The sequence below is a fragment of the Panthera leo genome, chromosome E2 (genome assembly GCF_018350215.1).
Source record: "Panthera leo isolate Ple1 chromosome E2, P.leo_Ple1_pat1.1, whole genome shotgun sequence".
NCBI lineage: Eukaryota > Metazoa > Chordata > Mammalia > Carnivora > Felidae > Panthera > Panthera leo.
The window spans coordinates 42,508,855-42,523,921 of NC_056693.1; the positions used below are offsets into that span (position 1 = coordinate 42,508,855).

At 58.3% G+C, this 15,067-nt stretch overlaps 3 protein-coding genes across 6 annotated transcripts; 2 read left to right on the forward strand and 1 right to left on the reverse strand.

Annotated features, from left to right (window-relative positions):
- Positions 1 to 150: 150 nt before the first annotated feature.
- TRADD (TNFRSF1A associated via death domain) lies at positions 151 to 5,790 on the reverse strand. Its single transcript, XM_042918360.1, has 5 exons — positions 5,702 to 5,790; positions 2,533 to 2,691; positions 1,399 to 1,676; positions 1,106 to 1,301; positions 151 to 958 (listed from the first exon to the last, which is right to left on the reverse strand). Exons 2-5 carry the CDS (start codon positions 2,681 to 2,683, stop codon positions 648 to 650), a joined length of 936 nt encoding a protein of 311 aa, XP_042774294.1. The 5' UTR covers positions 2,684 to 2,691; positions 5,702 to 5,790; the 3' UTR covers positions 151 to 647.
- Positions 947 to 9,295, forward strand: FBXL8 (F-box and leucine rich repeat protein 8). Of its 3 annotated transcripts, none has more exons than XM_042918354.1 (3): positions 947 to 1,025; positions 7,531 to 7,726; positions 8,323 to 9,295. In XM_042918354.1, the coding sequence occupies exons 2-3, from the start codon at positions 7,575 to 7,577 to the stop codon at positions 9,293 to 9,295; spliced, it is 1,125 nt and encodes a 374-aa protein (XP_042774288.1). In that variant the 5' UTR covers positions 947 to 1,025; positions 7,531 to 7,574. The 3 variants fall into 3 exon arrangements, with proteins under 3 accessions (XP_042774288.1, XP_042774287.1, XP_042774285.1); XM_042918353.1 differs by lacking the exon at positions 947 to 1,025 and adding an exon at positions 1,591 to 2,139; XM_042918351.1 differs by lacking the exon at positions 947 to 1,025 and adding an exon at positions 5,838 to 5,920.
- Positions 9,296 to 10,172: 877 nt separating this feature from the next.
- HSF4 (heat shock transcription factor 4) lies at positions 10,173 to 14,978 on the forward strand. Of its 2 annotated transcripts, none has more exons than XM_042918339.1 (13): positions 10,173 to 10,295; positions 10,974 to 11,082; positions 11,172 to 11,299; positions 11,399 to 11,523; positions 11,796 to 11,871; positions 12,013 to 12,077; positions 12,603 to 12,705; positions 12,946 to 13,087; positions 13,313 to 13,436; positions 13,972 to 14,077; positions 14,166 to 14,231; positions 14,354 to 14,423; positions 14,701 to 14,978. In XM_042918339.1, the coding sequence occupies exons 1-13, from the start codon at positions 10,173 to 10,175 to the stop codon at positions 14,850 to 14,852; spliced, it is 1,389 nt and encodes a 462-aa protein (XP_042774273.1). In that variant the 3' UTR covers positions 14,853 to 14,978. The 2 variants fall into 2 exon arrangements, with proteins under 2 accessions (XP_042774273.1, XP_042774272.1); XM_042918338.1 differs by having other exon boundaries at positions 12,960 to 13,087; positions 13,209 to 13,436.
- The last annotated feature ends 89 nt before the right edge of the window (positions 14,979 to 15,067 follow it).

Below are 15,067 nucleotides of genomic sequence, written 5' to 3' on the forward strand. Positions count from 1 at the left end.
ATTCCAAACTTCCTGTTCTTCTAACATTCCCCAAGACCTCACCTGAGGCTGGCTATGCCCAGAGTGTTGCCATTCTCTCAAACCCCCACCGTCTCCCCTATTCACACTATCTCTCCCCAGAAGCCTAACCCCTATTTTTCACATCAAAAAAACAGGTGATCTTTTATTACAGTTGCTTAATATCTGCAGTCCGACACTGAGTATGAACTGGGGGCGGGCAGTTTCATGTATCTTGTTCACCACAGTATTTACAGCACCAGGATGATAACTAGGACACAGCAAGTGCTTAATGAGCAGTTACCTGTTCAGTGAGTGAAGAGGTAAGGGCTGGCCAGAAGCCCTTCATTTGGGGTGGGCAGACTGCTGCAGCAGGTCACCCATGCACTCTGTCTCTGTGATAGTATCTGGAGCCAAATCCCCAGTGGCACCCCAGTAGGCATGGTGGGTGCTTGCCCAACTCTTGAAGAAGGCAATCAACACTGCCCAGCAGCTCCAACAGTTCGGCTAAGTGGGGTTATAAGTGTGGTCTCAGAGTCCCATGGATGGACAGAGCTCAGCAGTAGCAGCAGAAGGGACTCTAGGGTCATCCAAGTGCTCCAAACCTGGGCTGGACAACTGGCCGATCGTCCCTTTCTCTGGTACCCAGCCTAGGCCAGGCCGCCATCGGGATTCGCCAGGCCCAGCAAGTCCTCTGCCAGGCTGGTGAGCTCGTTCTCCTCTAGTGCCTCTACCAGGCGCTGCAGCGTGGCGCGGCGACCCTCGGCCTGCACGAAGCGCCGCAATAGCTGGAAGGCCTGCTCATACAGCCCGTCGCGCTCGTACTCATAGGCCAGTGAGTCGAGCGCCGGGTCCCGCAGCGCACGACAGCCTCGCTGCAAGGAGCGCCCCACTTTGCGCCACTTGAGGCCTACTGAGCGCGCGAACGTCTGTTGGTCCTGCAGGCTCAGCGGCCGGTTCACTGCGGGGGGAGCGGGAAGCAGAATGAGCTCGGGAAGCCAGGAGCGGTACCCTCCATTCCCACCCAGGTACTACCCGGCCCAGACCTTGCTCCTCCCCAAACTCCATCTTCCCAGTGACCCTGCCTGCGCCTCTGAGCGCGCCTCACCTATGGGCTGACCCTGGAACAGAAAAGTCTGGCCAGATGGCGGCGGCGGCGGCTTCTCGTCTGAGAGAGAGGCATCCAGGGACTGTGAGGGCACCGGAGCGACCTCCACGTCGCTACCCTGGCCCCCCGAGCCGCATGTCAGATTCCGGAGCGCATCCTCTAACTCAGAGAGCTCGTCGTCCCGGAGCCGGTCAGGCTAGGGAGGGCAGTGGGGGGTCGTCGGTAGGTGTGTTAGCTGCGGATCCCCGCCCCACCCCAACCTGGCCCTGGCCCTGGCCCTGGCCCAGCCGCACCTTCTGGGCGAAGATGCAACTCAAACAGCGCTCTTCATCCGTCAGCAAGGTATCCAGTCGCTCCACGCCAGCGCGCAGCTCCAGTTCCAACGGCACCGAATGCTGGGCGAGTGCTGCTGCCAAGCACCCTTGCAGCGCGGCGCGCAGCGCCCCCTCGCGGTAAGCTCGCAGGAAGCGGCTGCAGGGCTGGCGTCCGCAGAAACGCACCTGCACAATCAGCTGCGGTTCACTGCGGTGGATCTTGAGCATCTGCAGCACCTCCGGACTCCCAACACTCTCTGCGGAGGCGGACAGTCAGGCGACAGGCGGTCCCCATGCGGGGCCGTTCTCCAAGCGACCGTAGTGGGGTGAAGCCCGCGCAGACTCCCTCCCTGTTCCTAGCTCCCAGCTGGGAAACAAAACTGGCATGCACACAGCAACAACCCAAAATGAAAGCCAGAACCTATCACAGGGAGCACCGTAAGACGGAATGGGTGCCACCCCAGCCCCATCGTTGAAGCCTCAAATGAGGGTGGGCAAAAGGGACATAGGGAGAGGCTTTGCAGCACAGAGAGGGGTGTATGCCCAGGGCAGCCAAGCCTTCTGGGTGGGCACCCGTCAGGACAGTGGAGGGAGAGGTCTCAGGTCTTCAGGCTCCACCAACTGTGGCTCCCACTGCCCGGGAAGGAAGCGGATCCCCCAAACGGCTTCAGCTTCCTGTGGCCTCTGCCCCGAGAAGGGAAAGGGGGGCTCCCCCGAAAGGTAGGTACTAGGGAGGGGTCTTGGGCAAGGAGTGCTGCAGTGAGAGAGGAAAAGAAGAGAGAGATGGGCGATTAGTAGAAAGCAGAGAGCTGGCTGGTCTGGTGAGTAGAGGGCATCAAGCAGGTGGGGGGGCGTTAGTGCACATATAGGTAGATCATACACAGAGACGGGGACACATGTCTACACCCAAGGGCATACATGCATAAACAGAGAAGACAGACTTATGAAACCAAGCACCCCTCTCCCCTCCTCCCCACCCCATCATATCTTTTCCTTAACACGGTGGTTAAGCAAGGGGCCCACAGAGTTCAGGAGGTGGGGCCTCAGCCCCTGGCCCCGCCCACAAAGGCCCAAGTTCCCCTCCCTCTTCAAGTACCCCCCCCACCCACGCACCTGCCAGTGCAGTCCGCAGAGCCCTGTACACCGCTACCTTCTGCTGGGGGTGAGCGTAGGCATCAGACAGGACCACTTTATCCAGCGAGGACTCCACAAACAGGTATGCGCTGCCCACCCACTCCTCGAGCCCATTTGGCCCACTCGCCATCTTGCCTCCTGGAGACATAGACAGGCATCCAGATCACCCCAACCCAGCCCTGGAGACAAGTGTCCAGTCCTGCATGGCCCAGCTGTCCCCACCCAGCTGGCACACTTGTGAGGGGAAGTTTATCATCCCACAGGCAGCCCCTTGTGCTTCTGTCTCTGCACAGCCCAGCCCAGCTCAGCTCAGCCCAGACTTGGAGTGAGTACTGTCCATCCACTATCTTCTCAGAGAAAGCCCAGGGTCACAGTGGAAGAAAAAGAGAGATACTATACTGCAGTGGAGGCAGAGAAGTTCTGCTCCCCACCCCCCACCCCTCCCTCAGGCCAGGATGTCTCCCTTATGAAAGCTGATAGGAGACATCCTTATCCTGGGCAGTGTCCATGCCCCACAGCCAACCGAACCCATGTCCTGGTATGCCTTCAGCTTAAACTTGAGCCCCGAGTACCCCTTTGGGACCAGAGCCCCCCCCCCCCCCCCCAGTAGGTTTTCTCACCTGCATTCCTACCATACCTCCTGGCTTCACTTCCAAGGATACCTGTTAGTGTTGACCTGTGCCCAGATTCCCTTCCCCAATCCTGGCTGAACTTTGGGGCCTTCCCTCTTCTACCCATGTGCCTGTTGGGGGCGCTAACCCCACTCCCTAGCTCCAGGTGTGAGCGAGAGAAATAGGCCTGGCCAATCTTCATATTCCACTCCTCTTCCTGAAATAATTAGTTCAGAGTTGGGTATAGGATTCAGGTGAATCATAATCAACCTGCAACCTTGGCTGTACCAATAAGAAAGAGACATTAGTTTCCCTTCCCACGGGGCTGAGCTGGAAGGAAGGATAAGGACTCCTTTGCCACTGCCTGGAAAGAGCCTGGCTGAGAATAAAACTGACACAGAAGGAGACAGAGCCAAGGGATGAAGAGATGCATGCCTAACCATACTATGCCCCTGGCTCTAGCTGCACCCTGAACTTCTCAGTTATGTGACCTAAATCATTCCTTTTTTGTTTTAAAGTCCTTGGAGCTGGGCTCTTGTCTTACACAACTCAAATTGTTCTATTACAGATTCCCTCCTTGTCCAGACAGAGCCAGGGCCCCTTGGTGCTAGTATCTCCTCCATCTATCTTCTGACCAAACCCTAGCCCTAGACCGGGGGGGGGGGGGGGGGGGTAGAATTCCCATGAGGCAGCATGGTGCAGCATGATTCTTCCTCCCCACCTTCCCTGGGACAACATCTTACGCTTTTCCTAGAAACATTGGCTCAAGACCCCACCTCCTGCCTCACCAGTCACACTTCTTTATCTCTGATCATCTGTATTTATATACAGTGGGCTAGGAGGGGGTGCTGAGCCCCAGCTGTAAGCACCCAGGATGTCTTTGCTGTAGGCAGAACAGATGGGATGGCCCCAGCTGGCATCCATTTACATGAGGAACAGGGAGCCTCAGCAGTGTGTGTGTGTGGAGGGGGGGGGGGGGGGGGGGGGCCAGAGGGTCCCTTGGACTTTGTTGGTTAGGGAGTAGGAATCCTGACCTCAAAACAGAGGTTGCATTTCAGATCTGCCCCCAGATCGTAACCCGAGAGCCACAGCTGGGACAGTAACTAGCCAGGCAGGGACCCTCCAACATCACCCAGACCTGATGATGGTCCGTCCCACCCTCAGTATGAGCACAGGGGACATGCCTTTTGAGCCTCCCTCCCCCATAACCTTTTGGTAGAAAACATATTAATACTTGTGTATTTATCCAAAGCAATAGTCTGGAAATTAACAGGAAGCTAGCTAGCAGTATTTACCTCTGCAGGGGGTGGAGAAGGAGATTGGGGGGGCGGGTATTTTCATTGTATTTAGCAACATTCTAATTTATGTAAAATAGACATATTTGCTTTGTATTAAAAAGCAACATAAATTGGAAGCAAAAAAAAAAAACAAAAAAAAAAAACAACGGGGTGAGACTCTATAGGTGATAAGTGGGACCAAGAGCAGTACAAGACAAGTGACAAAAAAGTGAGGAGCCCAGGGGGAGTGGCCCAGAGGGCAGGGAACCTGCCCTGAAACGTTTCTTCTTCCATGTCTTCTTAGCCCCCTGACTTGAGGGTGCTGACCTCATGAATGTGGAAGTTGCAGTGGTGGGGGGCTGGGACCGGGCCAGAGTCTGCCCATCAGGACTGTCAGGGCGGGCGGGCCCTGGAAACCTGAAGGAAGCTGGGGGGGGGGGGGGGGGGGGAATGTTCTATCACACTCACTAGTGGACAAATGGGAGAATTCAAACAGGTTGGGCTGGAGGTCTGGAGGGTCAGATAATAGGATTGAGACGAGGACGGGGACCCTTGGCTCGAGTTATCCACTGAGGAACCTCTTCCTGCGTGTCGTTCTACAGAAGCCCCTCCTCGGGAAGCCCCGCGCGCGTCATCCACCCGCAGTCCGCCTCTCTGAGGGCGGGGCCGGGTTGGGTCAAGAAGACTCTTCACTGAGCTGAGACTGAGAGGGACACGCGGGTACCAACTAAAGAAAATAGGCCCCTACTACCAGAGGCCAACCAGGCACAGGGTTCCATTAATATAGCCTAACTGTCCTGGGGCAGCTCCACCTCCGGTTGGGTGGACAGCAAAGGCCCGCGGCCAGAGCCTCTCAAGAACTGCATCCATCCTGGCGCGTCCCCCTACTCAGCTGCCCCTCTGCCCAGCCTCCAGTTGCGCCCACCCTCGTGCTGCGGTTTCGCAAGTGCAATTGGCTAGGGCGGGAACAGGTCTCTGCTCACAGACAAAGTCAGAACGAGCCCCGCCCCGCCTTCCCACCAGTAGGAACTTGACCACCCGCCCCCCGCCGCCACCGAAAGACCCTAGCTGGGATGAGGAACGCTAGTGCCAACGTCCGTACGCTCTCTTTCGCCTGCCAGGAAACACCCCAATAGGCCACCGCCACCAGCTGGCCCGGGCAGCAGCGGGTGACAACCGCGCTGCACCCACGCTCCTGAGCCGGGATCCGCCTCTGTTCCTGCCGGCACCCGGGAAAGCCCACCCATCCTCTGCACTAACCTGGCGGCCTGGGCCCAGCCCGGATTCCCACGCCCGCCCTGCTCCACTGGACTAGGCTGCTTCCGGGTGTGCGCGGAGCGCAGGGGCGGCGCCCCAGCCGGAGCAGCCCCGTCAGCCCGGGCGTCCCGCCCCCCGTGCTCCCTGTGACTCCTTCCCTCCCACTGTCCTCAGGCGCCAGTCCACAGCCTCTGGGCAAAGCCCCCTTGGTCCGTTGAGCAGGTAAGACACTGGCGCCCAGGGTTAGACGGCGGGAAGAACTGCCCACAGCAAGAGACTTTGGGCACTTGCGGCATTTACGCGCCCAGGGGACCCCAAGGGAGAGCGCTGCCTCGCTTTCTCAGGCAGGAAACAGATCAACAAAGAGGCACCCCCTGGGCACCATAATTTTCTAGTGCCGCCTGGAGGCTTGAGCTCGATGATCTCTGACCTCTCCTACTCCTTGACACTCAGAACGGGGTGCCGGTGGGTCCAAGTTCAAGCCTGGCCGAGGGTATCTGAAGCCCTAAGGATAACGAGGCGCAAATTGCAGCAGGGACAGTTAACCTGGAGAATATGGGAAAACAGAAAACTAGCAAGTGGTGTGAAACGTGTAGGAAAACCTTCAAGCACTCTAAAATAAATTGTCAACTTCGAAGAGGATGCACACTTTCCAACAAAGGCCGCGCTCTGGGATGGGTCTGCGGAATTCCTGCTGAACCTAAATCGCCCAACCTGAGCCTGTACTGCTCCGGGATCAGGATTGAAACTTGAACCCAGGGCCCCTCAGGTCTCAAAGCCCGAAGCTTTTCTCCGCCCCTCCGGCCTTTCTCAGGAAGCACCCGGGACTTTTCCCCGGGGGGGGGGGGGGGAAGGAAGGAGCCTTCCCTCAGAGCCGGTTCAGCAGTGCCCCACCCGCGCCCCCGCTTCCTGATTGGCTGGTGGTCCCTGCCAATTAAAAGTATTCTCCAATGCTTTCGCCCTATTAACCCTATCGTCACTCTCTAGTGACTGGCACGGCTAGGACGTGGTTTCTCAATTGGGACCGGTGGAGTCAACTGGCACTTCTTAAAATTCAGATTCCTGGGTCCTACTCTTTCCAGAGAGCCTGATTTAGTATGTGGGCAGTGGGATCTGTATTGTGAACAAGTGTGCGGGTGATTCTACTGCCCCTGCCATCTGAGAAGCCCTCATTTCAAGGGCCCTTGAGGCGAGTCTTGGGCCCAGTCCTTCCCTGGAACTTAGAGTTCAGGGAAGGAAGCAGTTCTGGAAGATGTCTGGGAGACTAGTCTGGGTGGTCCGGGTGGGGAGTGTGTGTACGGGGAGGCAGAGGCGAGAGGAGCTCTTTGAGCTGGGGAGGGGGTGGGCAGGGAGGGAAGGACGATTTGTCCCAGGTCATGTACAGTGCAGCCCTCCACCTTCCCCAGGGTAAACCTTAGTAACTAGGAGAAAGACCCGATAGCATTTTCCAAATCTACATGTTCGGCTTTATCAACTTCGCACATAGGTCGTAGCTGTATTTCTTCTGGTATAGCATAAAATGCAGATTTGTTCAACAAGTGAGGATGTAGTGTGAAAGAATCTTTAAGCATCCAGGGCCAACCTCATGGTTCTGAGGCCTGTTCAGTGAGAGGCACAGGGTCTCATGCTTAGTTTAACACCTTGGTCAAATGCTCTGCTGTCACTGTCTTGAGATTATTAATATTTTCAGCAAAGAGTCCTGTATTTTCATTTTGCACTGGGTTCTGCAAATTATGTAGCAATTCCTGGGCCACAAGCATTTCTACACATAGGTTCTGGTGGTCCCCTCAACATTTTGGCTTTCTTGAGCCCAGAGACGCCCTTCTCTCCAGGCAAGAACCGCTGTTAGCACGGAGCTCCCACCCCGCCCACGGTCATGACAGAGCCTGGAGAGCAACTGCCAGAGGAGGTGCTGGCGCTTATTTTTCGCCACCTGCCCCTGCGGGACCGTGCCACTGCCTCCAGGGTCTGCAGAGCCTGGGCTGCTGCTGCTACCTGCAGCGCGGTGTGGCACGACACGATCATCAGGTGAGCGGGCCCCTCCCTCTCCCTCCTCCGCGCCGCCCTCCTGCCTTCTCCCTTTCTCCATGGAGTTGGGGGTCAGGGATATTAAAAAGCACAATCGTTACTAACATTTATTGGCCACCTATTATGTACTAACTGGTGTTCTAAGTGCCTTATGTATATTAATTTATTTAATCCCCACGAAAACCTTATGTGGTAGATAGGTAGTATTATTATGTCCATTGCACAGATAAGAAATTGAGGCAGAGATTTAATCACTTTCTACAGGTCACTCAGGTAAGGAGTAGCTGAGTCAGAATGGGAACCTGACAGTTCAGAAGCCATGCCAGGCCTCTGTAGAGACCTCGGAGAAAGCTCAGTTTCTAAAATATCATTGGCTCTCGCTGCCAGAGTTTCAACTAGTGACAGGCGTATCGCATCTTAAGTCTTCTAAAGGGATAGGGTGGGAGGTCCCCCTAGAATCAGCGTCTACTTTGGGGCAACCAGGAATGATCAGGACTGGGAGGTGTATTGTAGGGGGCAGGGTGGGGACAGTAGGGTGAGGGACAGGCATTGGCCTCTCGAGGCCAATGCCTTTTCTTCACCGTTCTAACCACAAGTTACGACTGTGAGCGAGAAGGTACGCTGCTACCATATCTGTCCGCCTGCCTGGACCACGTTCACAATCTACGGCTGGAATTTGAGCCGTCGAGGGAGCCGAGCCGCAGGGCGGCCACTGAGTTGCTGACGGCACTGGCGGGTCGTACCCCAGGGCTTCGAAGCCTGCTCCTGAATTGCCACGGAGAAAAGCCCCTCTTCGACGCAGGCCGCGACATCCTGGACGCCGTGCACGCCATCTGTCGGGCCTCCTGCGCGCTGCGTCACCTCGACCTTCGGCGCTTGCCTTTCACACTGGACGACGCACTGGTGCTGCAGGCGTCACGCGGCTGTCCCGAGCTCCGAAGCCTTTTCCTAAACAACTGTACGCTGGTGGGCAGCGTGAGGCCAGACTCCGTGCTAGAGCTACTGAAGGCCTGCCCGCGTCTGCGCGCCCTTGGGCTGCACCTGGCCAGCCTGTCGGGCACCGCCCTCCAGGTGTTAGCGGCGCCAGACCGCGCGCCTTTCGCTCACTTGGCCCTACGGTGCGCGTGCCCCGAGGACGCACGCGCGCCCCCCTTGCCCGAGGAAGCCTGGGCCGCAGTGCGCCGCCGCCACCCAAGACTGGTCGTGGAGCTGGAGCTGGAGCCAGCGCTGCCTGACGAGAGCGTGACGCGGGTCCTGCAGCCTGCCGTGCCAGTGGCTGCGCTGCGCCTCAGTCTCTCTGGGGACACCGTAGGTCCTGTGCGCTTTGCTGCGCGCCACTATGCCTCAACCTTGCGCGCGCTGGAGGTGCGCGCCGCTGCCTCAGCGGAGTTGGACGCCGCGCTGGAGTTGCTGGCTGTGCGCTGCTCGGACCTGCGCGAAGTACACTGCTTCTGCGTCGTGCGACCCTCCGTGCTGCACGCCTTCCGCGCGCACTGTCCGCGCCTGCGCAGCTACACGCTCAAACTAACCCGGGAGCCACATCCCTGGCTGCCCACTCTTGTGGCGTGATGGCGTAGCCGCCTCCCCAGCAGATATGTGGCCACTGAGATGCTGGATGCATTTGCCTAGGCGTGCACCTACTACTAGCCCGCTCCTTCAGGACTCTGTTGCCTCGGGACCAGCCCCTGCGTCCTGAGTCCACTGGGTGTATTTCCGTAGTGGGATCACCCTCCTTCAACCCCACTTCCCTATGGAAGCTACGCTAGCTCCGCGTCCCTGGCATGGGGAGCGGGGCGGTGGGGAGACAGGACACAGGCTCAGGCGGCGCCTCTGGGGAGAGTGTGAAATAAAAAAAAAATCCTGCAGCAACACTGCGTCCTGTGCAAAGGCGGCGCTGGCTCTTAACAGGGAGAGCAGGGAACCCGCAGAGGCCAGAGGACCCCACCAGGTAGGCGTAGGAGAGATCATTTGTACTGATAAGCTACGGCTGCGGCTGCGGCGGTCAGGGACCGGGCACTCCGCATCCTTGGAAAGACCATGTCTCAGAGTTCTTCGGGAGGGTGCCAGCTTCTCCTCTCCGCATCCCAACCCCTTCACTTCTATCTGCCCTCTCTATCCAGGCCATGGCCATCACCTTCTAGACTTTTTCAGCCCACACCAGGCCGCGCACGGGCGATTTCTCCCTAAGAACAAAGGGTGACACTCGAACCCAGGTCTCCGTCCCCACCGCACCCTCCACTCACATCGGATCCCAGCCTTCCCTTTCTGTCCGCTGTTGCTGCGGCCGCGGCCTGAGCCCCGCCCCGTGGGTTCGCACGTGGCCCCCGCCTGACCCGGCGCCCGGAGGCGGAGTAGGGAGGGGCGGGCGGCAAACGCAGCACTTTCCGCGGCTTTGACAAGCCCGCGGCGCCCGGGCCCGAGCGCTTAGCCGGGCCGAGACTGCGCCATGCAGGAAGCGCCAGCAGCGCTGCCCACGGAGCCGGGCCCCAGCCCCGTGCCTGCCTTCCTCGGCAAGCTGTGGGCGCTGGTGGGTGACCCGGGGACCGACCATCTGATCCGCTGGAGCCCGGTGAGGGCTGGGGCCCCTTGATTTCCCCAGTGGTCCCCGGGATCCTTCCACGTCAGTGAACATCCACGGCCACCCAACCCCCGCCTGGGATAGGGCTGTGGGTCCCCCGATTCAGCTGTCCTGGGTAGTTTACCTTGGAGGGGGTGTGCGAGATGGAGGTGAGGCTACTTCCTACAGACCGAGGAAAGGGTAGGTAGGAGCCTTCTGGAGACCCAGAGCCTGAGGGATCTTTGAGGTCAGTTAGTTCCCACCCCACCCCAGCAGACAGATCGGAAAACAGAGACCAGAAGAGGGAGGGAAGGGCTGGGGCTGGTTCTAGCTCAAAGTAACATCTTGGGTCTGGGACCCGTCCAGGGCTGGAACCCAAAAACCCTGGCCTTTGCTCCTCCTTTCCGAGAACCCAGTAGAGATTTTTGGGTTGGGCTAGGGTAAGAATACACTGTGGTGGCCCCAGGCTAGGCCTCATAGCTGGTGCAGTTCTGGCCTCGTCCCATGTCTCCAGGAGTGGCCGGTCCCCAGCGGAGTGAGAGTGTGTGTGTGTGTGTGTGTGTGTGTGTGTGTGCGTGCGTGCGCGCGCGCGCGCGCGCCAGAGCGCGGGCCTGGCCGTGGGCGGGCACGCCTCACTGTGTCGTCCCGTCTCCGCCCGCACGGTGGGTGGGCGGGAGGCGTTCTTGGCAGAGCGGGACCAGTTTCCTCGTAAGCGACCAGAGCCGCTTCGCCAAGGAAGTGCTGCCCCAATACTTCAAACACAGCAACATGGCGAGCTTTGTGCGGCAACTCAACATGTGTGAGTCCTTAGGGCAAGACGGGAATTGGGTGTGAGTGACTTGGTGCGCGGGGATGGGGCAGTTCACTCCCCCACGCCCCACTCCCTAGACGGTTTTCGGAAGGTGGTGAGCATCGAACAGGGCGGCCTGCTGAGGCCAGAGCGCGACCACGTCGAATTCCAGCACCCGAGCTTCGTACGCGGCCGAGAGCAACTACTGGAACGCGTGCGGCGCAAGGTGGGTACGGCATGCAGGAACCAGCACCCCCGATAGAGGTGTTGAGACGGCTGGCCGTGTTCTAGATGACTCTGATCCGATGGTGCTTCCCACCTACAGGTGCCTGCGCTGCGCAGCGACGACGGCCGCTGGCGCCCCGAGGACTTGGGCCGGCTGCTGGGCGAGGTGCAGGCTTTGCGGGGAGTGCAGGAGAGCACCGAGGCGCGGCTGCGGGAGCTCAGGCAGTGCGGGGGGGAGGGGGCATAGGAGGGGGGAAGGGGGGAAGGGGAGTCTGGACGAGAGAACACTAGCTACCAGGCTGTTCTTCTGCACAGCTCCTTCCTCTCTCGTGTCTTGGTGCCTCCATCCAGACAAATGGGCTGAACTGTGGAACTCTATTCTCTATGGATGGACGATCGTCTGAGTGGTCGTGGGTTCAGGCCTGCCATTCTGTGGGGGGTGGTGACTGGGCGGACTCTCAGGTGCCTCAGCACCCCTCCCCCACGCCTTCCCGCAGGCAGAACGAGATCTTATGGAGGGAGGTGGTGACTTTACGGCAGAGCCATGGTCAGCAGCACCGGGTCATTGGCAAGGTGTTCTTCTCCCCCTACCCCACTTCTCTCTTCCACTCCTGAACACACCCACCTCCTCTGCCGGGGCGGCGAATCCACCTGGAAGTGCCTTGGGTTGGGGCAAGGTCCGAAGTATGAATTAACCCTTTGCTTCCTCTTTAGCTGATCCAGTGCCTCTTCGGGCCACTTCAGACAGGGCCCAGCAACGCAGGAGCTAAGAGAAAGCTGTGAGTGAGAAAGTCCGGGATGACGCCCCCCTTCCACACTCACTTCCAGGAGCCTCTCTGTCAGAGGACCCATGCCTGAACTCCATCTCCTCCAGTAGACCCCTCACTGGGAATCCTCATTCTTCTTCCCTGCAATACCGTTTTTCTTCACTCCATGGCAATGTCCCCAAGGGCCCACCTCCAGGGCTTTCCCCCTTTCTCCCCAACTCTACCACCAAGTACCCCCATTCCCAGATCCCTATGTTCCAGGACCTTCTCCCCCAATTCCACCACCCCCAGCAATCCCTTCCCCCTCACTCCAAAGCATCCCAACAGCAGAGGGTCTGGGGCTGAAACCATGCTCCCTCCCTCCCCTCTCCACCCCCAAAGGGCCCCCATCTCTGGGTGGAGCCCCTTCGGCCTCCAGCATGTGACTGATGCCCTGGCAACAGGCCTCAGCTCTGCTGACTTGGCTGCTGGGGCCTGAGGGAGGGAGGTGCAGGCTGAGAGGCATGGGGGATGAACCTGCCCCGCCCCCCTGCACAGGTCCCTGATGCTGGATGAGGGGAGCTCATGCCCAACAGCAGCCAAATTCAGTGCCTGCCCCCTACCTGGTGCCCTCCTTCAGGATCCCTACTTTATCCAGTCGGTAGGTTTTTGCTCCTCCTCCCTTCCCTAGGGCATAGCTGGGATTATGGAGAGCCTATTCTTTTCCTCCATTCCCAAAAAGGAAGAGAAGGTGGAGTCCAGCTTCTCCTCTCCATGGCCCAAGACCCAGGTTCCCCAGCATGGACTGAGCCTACCCCCTCAAACCTTACTCCGTAGACCTGGTCCATGTGGGTACTGGTTGGGTTCTGACTCTTCCTGTGACTTGAAGGACTGGGCCTAGCTGTCTTCTTACAGCCCCTCCCAGAGACCACCTTGGGCCTCACCAGCTCTCACAGGGCCAGGGGCCCTATCATTTCTGACATCCATGAAGACTCTCCATCCCCTGATGGGACCAGGCTTTCTCCTTCCAGTGGTGGCAGGAGGTAAGACAGACAGGGCTGCCCACTGGGGAGCCTGTGGGGGATGACCCGGCAGCCCAGATGGCTATGGGGGAATGGAGGGAAGTCAGTGCAAGGGTCTGGTTGAAGCTTTTCTCTGGTGCAGGGAGAAGGGCCTGGCACTGCTCAAAGAAGAGCCGGCCAGTCCAGGGGGGGAAGGCGAGGCCGGGCTGGCTCTGGCCCCAAACGAGTGTGACTTCTGCGTGACAGCACCCCCACCGCTGCCTGTGGCTGTGGTGCAGGCCATCCTGGAAGGGAAAGGGAGCTTCAGCCCTGACGGGCCCAGGAATGCCCAACAGCCTGAACCAAGAGGTCTCAGGGAGGTACCTGACAGGTGAGCAAAAGAGTCCATTCTTGACTGTGAGCCCTGTGGGCTACTTTTCCAGACAGACCACCACTAACTAACTTCCCAGCCCTGTCTGCTCCTTGGTGGCTGAGGGGGAGGTCTGGCACTATGATCTGAACTAATTTCCCAGAGTTGCTCTAAAGAGTACCTGCATCACAGTTCCCTGAAAAATAGAAATTCCCATCAGGTCAATCAGCATATCTATGGTAGGGTTCAGGAACCCAGGAACACTTATTGTGAAGGAATTCATTGGGGTGAATGGAAACATTGTAAAGTACACAATAGCTTAAGAACCATTGATGTTGACAACTGCAAAGAGAGGGTATATATCCCATGACCCTACCTCCATAACCCAAACCTCAGGTCAAAGGTAGGAGGCAGAGGCACTCTTTAAGTATACTCTAGGTGGGGAGTCCTCTCCTACCATTTTGTAGATGTCAGATTTTGATCCTGATGTATCCAGAATCCTTGGGAATCTAATGGGGGTGAACACTGCAGGCCGACAGCAGTTGTCTGTGCACAGGGGAACTCTGGGCCTGGACAGGGGGATGCGGAGCCCAGAGAATCTTCTGCCTCCCATGCTGCTTCGGGCCCCCCCTGAAAGTGTGGAGCCTGCGGGGCCCCTGGATGTGAGTACACCTTCAGCAGGGCAGGGGCATGGGGCTTGGTGGGGTTTGTGTAGTCGGGAAGGCACCACTGACCCAGAGCTTCCCCCAGGTGCTAGGCCCCAGCCACCAAGGGCGAGAGTGGACCCTGATGGACTTGGACATGGAGCTGTCCCTGGTAAGGTGAAGGTGGGGAGGGCAGGGGTTAGGGTTGCTGAGCCAAGCCCTTAGCCAGTGCCCGAGAGCTCCCCTTCTCAGTTCTCTTGGTTGGCCAGCTGCTTCCTGGGTTTTCCTATGCAGATGCAGCCATTGGTTCCAGAGAGGAGTGAGAATGAGCTGGCAGTCAAGGGGTTAAATTCTCCAGGGCCAGGTAACAGTTGTGGTGACTCAGGACTAGGGGGGAGGCCCTAACTGGTCTGAGCTACCAGGATTGGGTAGGCTGGGCAGTTTGTGTTTTGGAGGGAAATCCCCAGAGTTCTGGCAGCCCTCTGAGAGCCACCCACCCTCTTGCTGTTGGGTGAAAGCAGGGAGGTTAAGAATGGATGTTTCATCCTAACTGACCAGAGGTAGGGCAGGCAAGGCTCTCCTTCCTCAAAGATAGAAGGAAGAGCTGTTTCTCCCTGCTGAGCACAGTCCAATTCTCCTAGGGAAGGACTCCACACTTGGGGCACCACTCCTGCTGGATGTCCAAGCGGCTTTGGGAAGCCCAGCTCTCAGCCTTCCTGGAGCTTTAACGATTTACAGCGCCCCTGAGAGCCGAGCCTCCTACCTGGGCCCAGGGGCCAATCCCTCCCCCTGAAACCCGCTCTGCTCTGAAGTCAGCCCTTCTCAGCTTCCTCGTGCCCCCCTAGAAGAGGCTGATTGAAGACCCTGTTACTTCTCCATTACTGAACCCTGCACATAAACTGCATTTTTTTTTTCTGTGTTTCTGGTCTCTTTTCTCTACCGACCAGGGAGCATAGAACTCACGGTGGGGGTGGGGGTGGGGGTGGGGGACTTTGCATTTACAGAAAT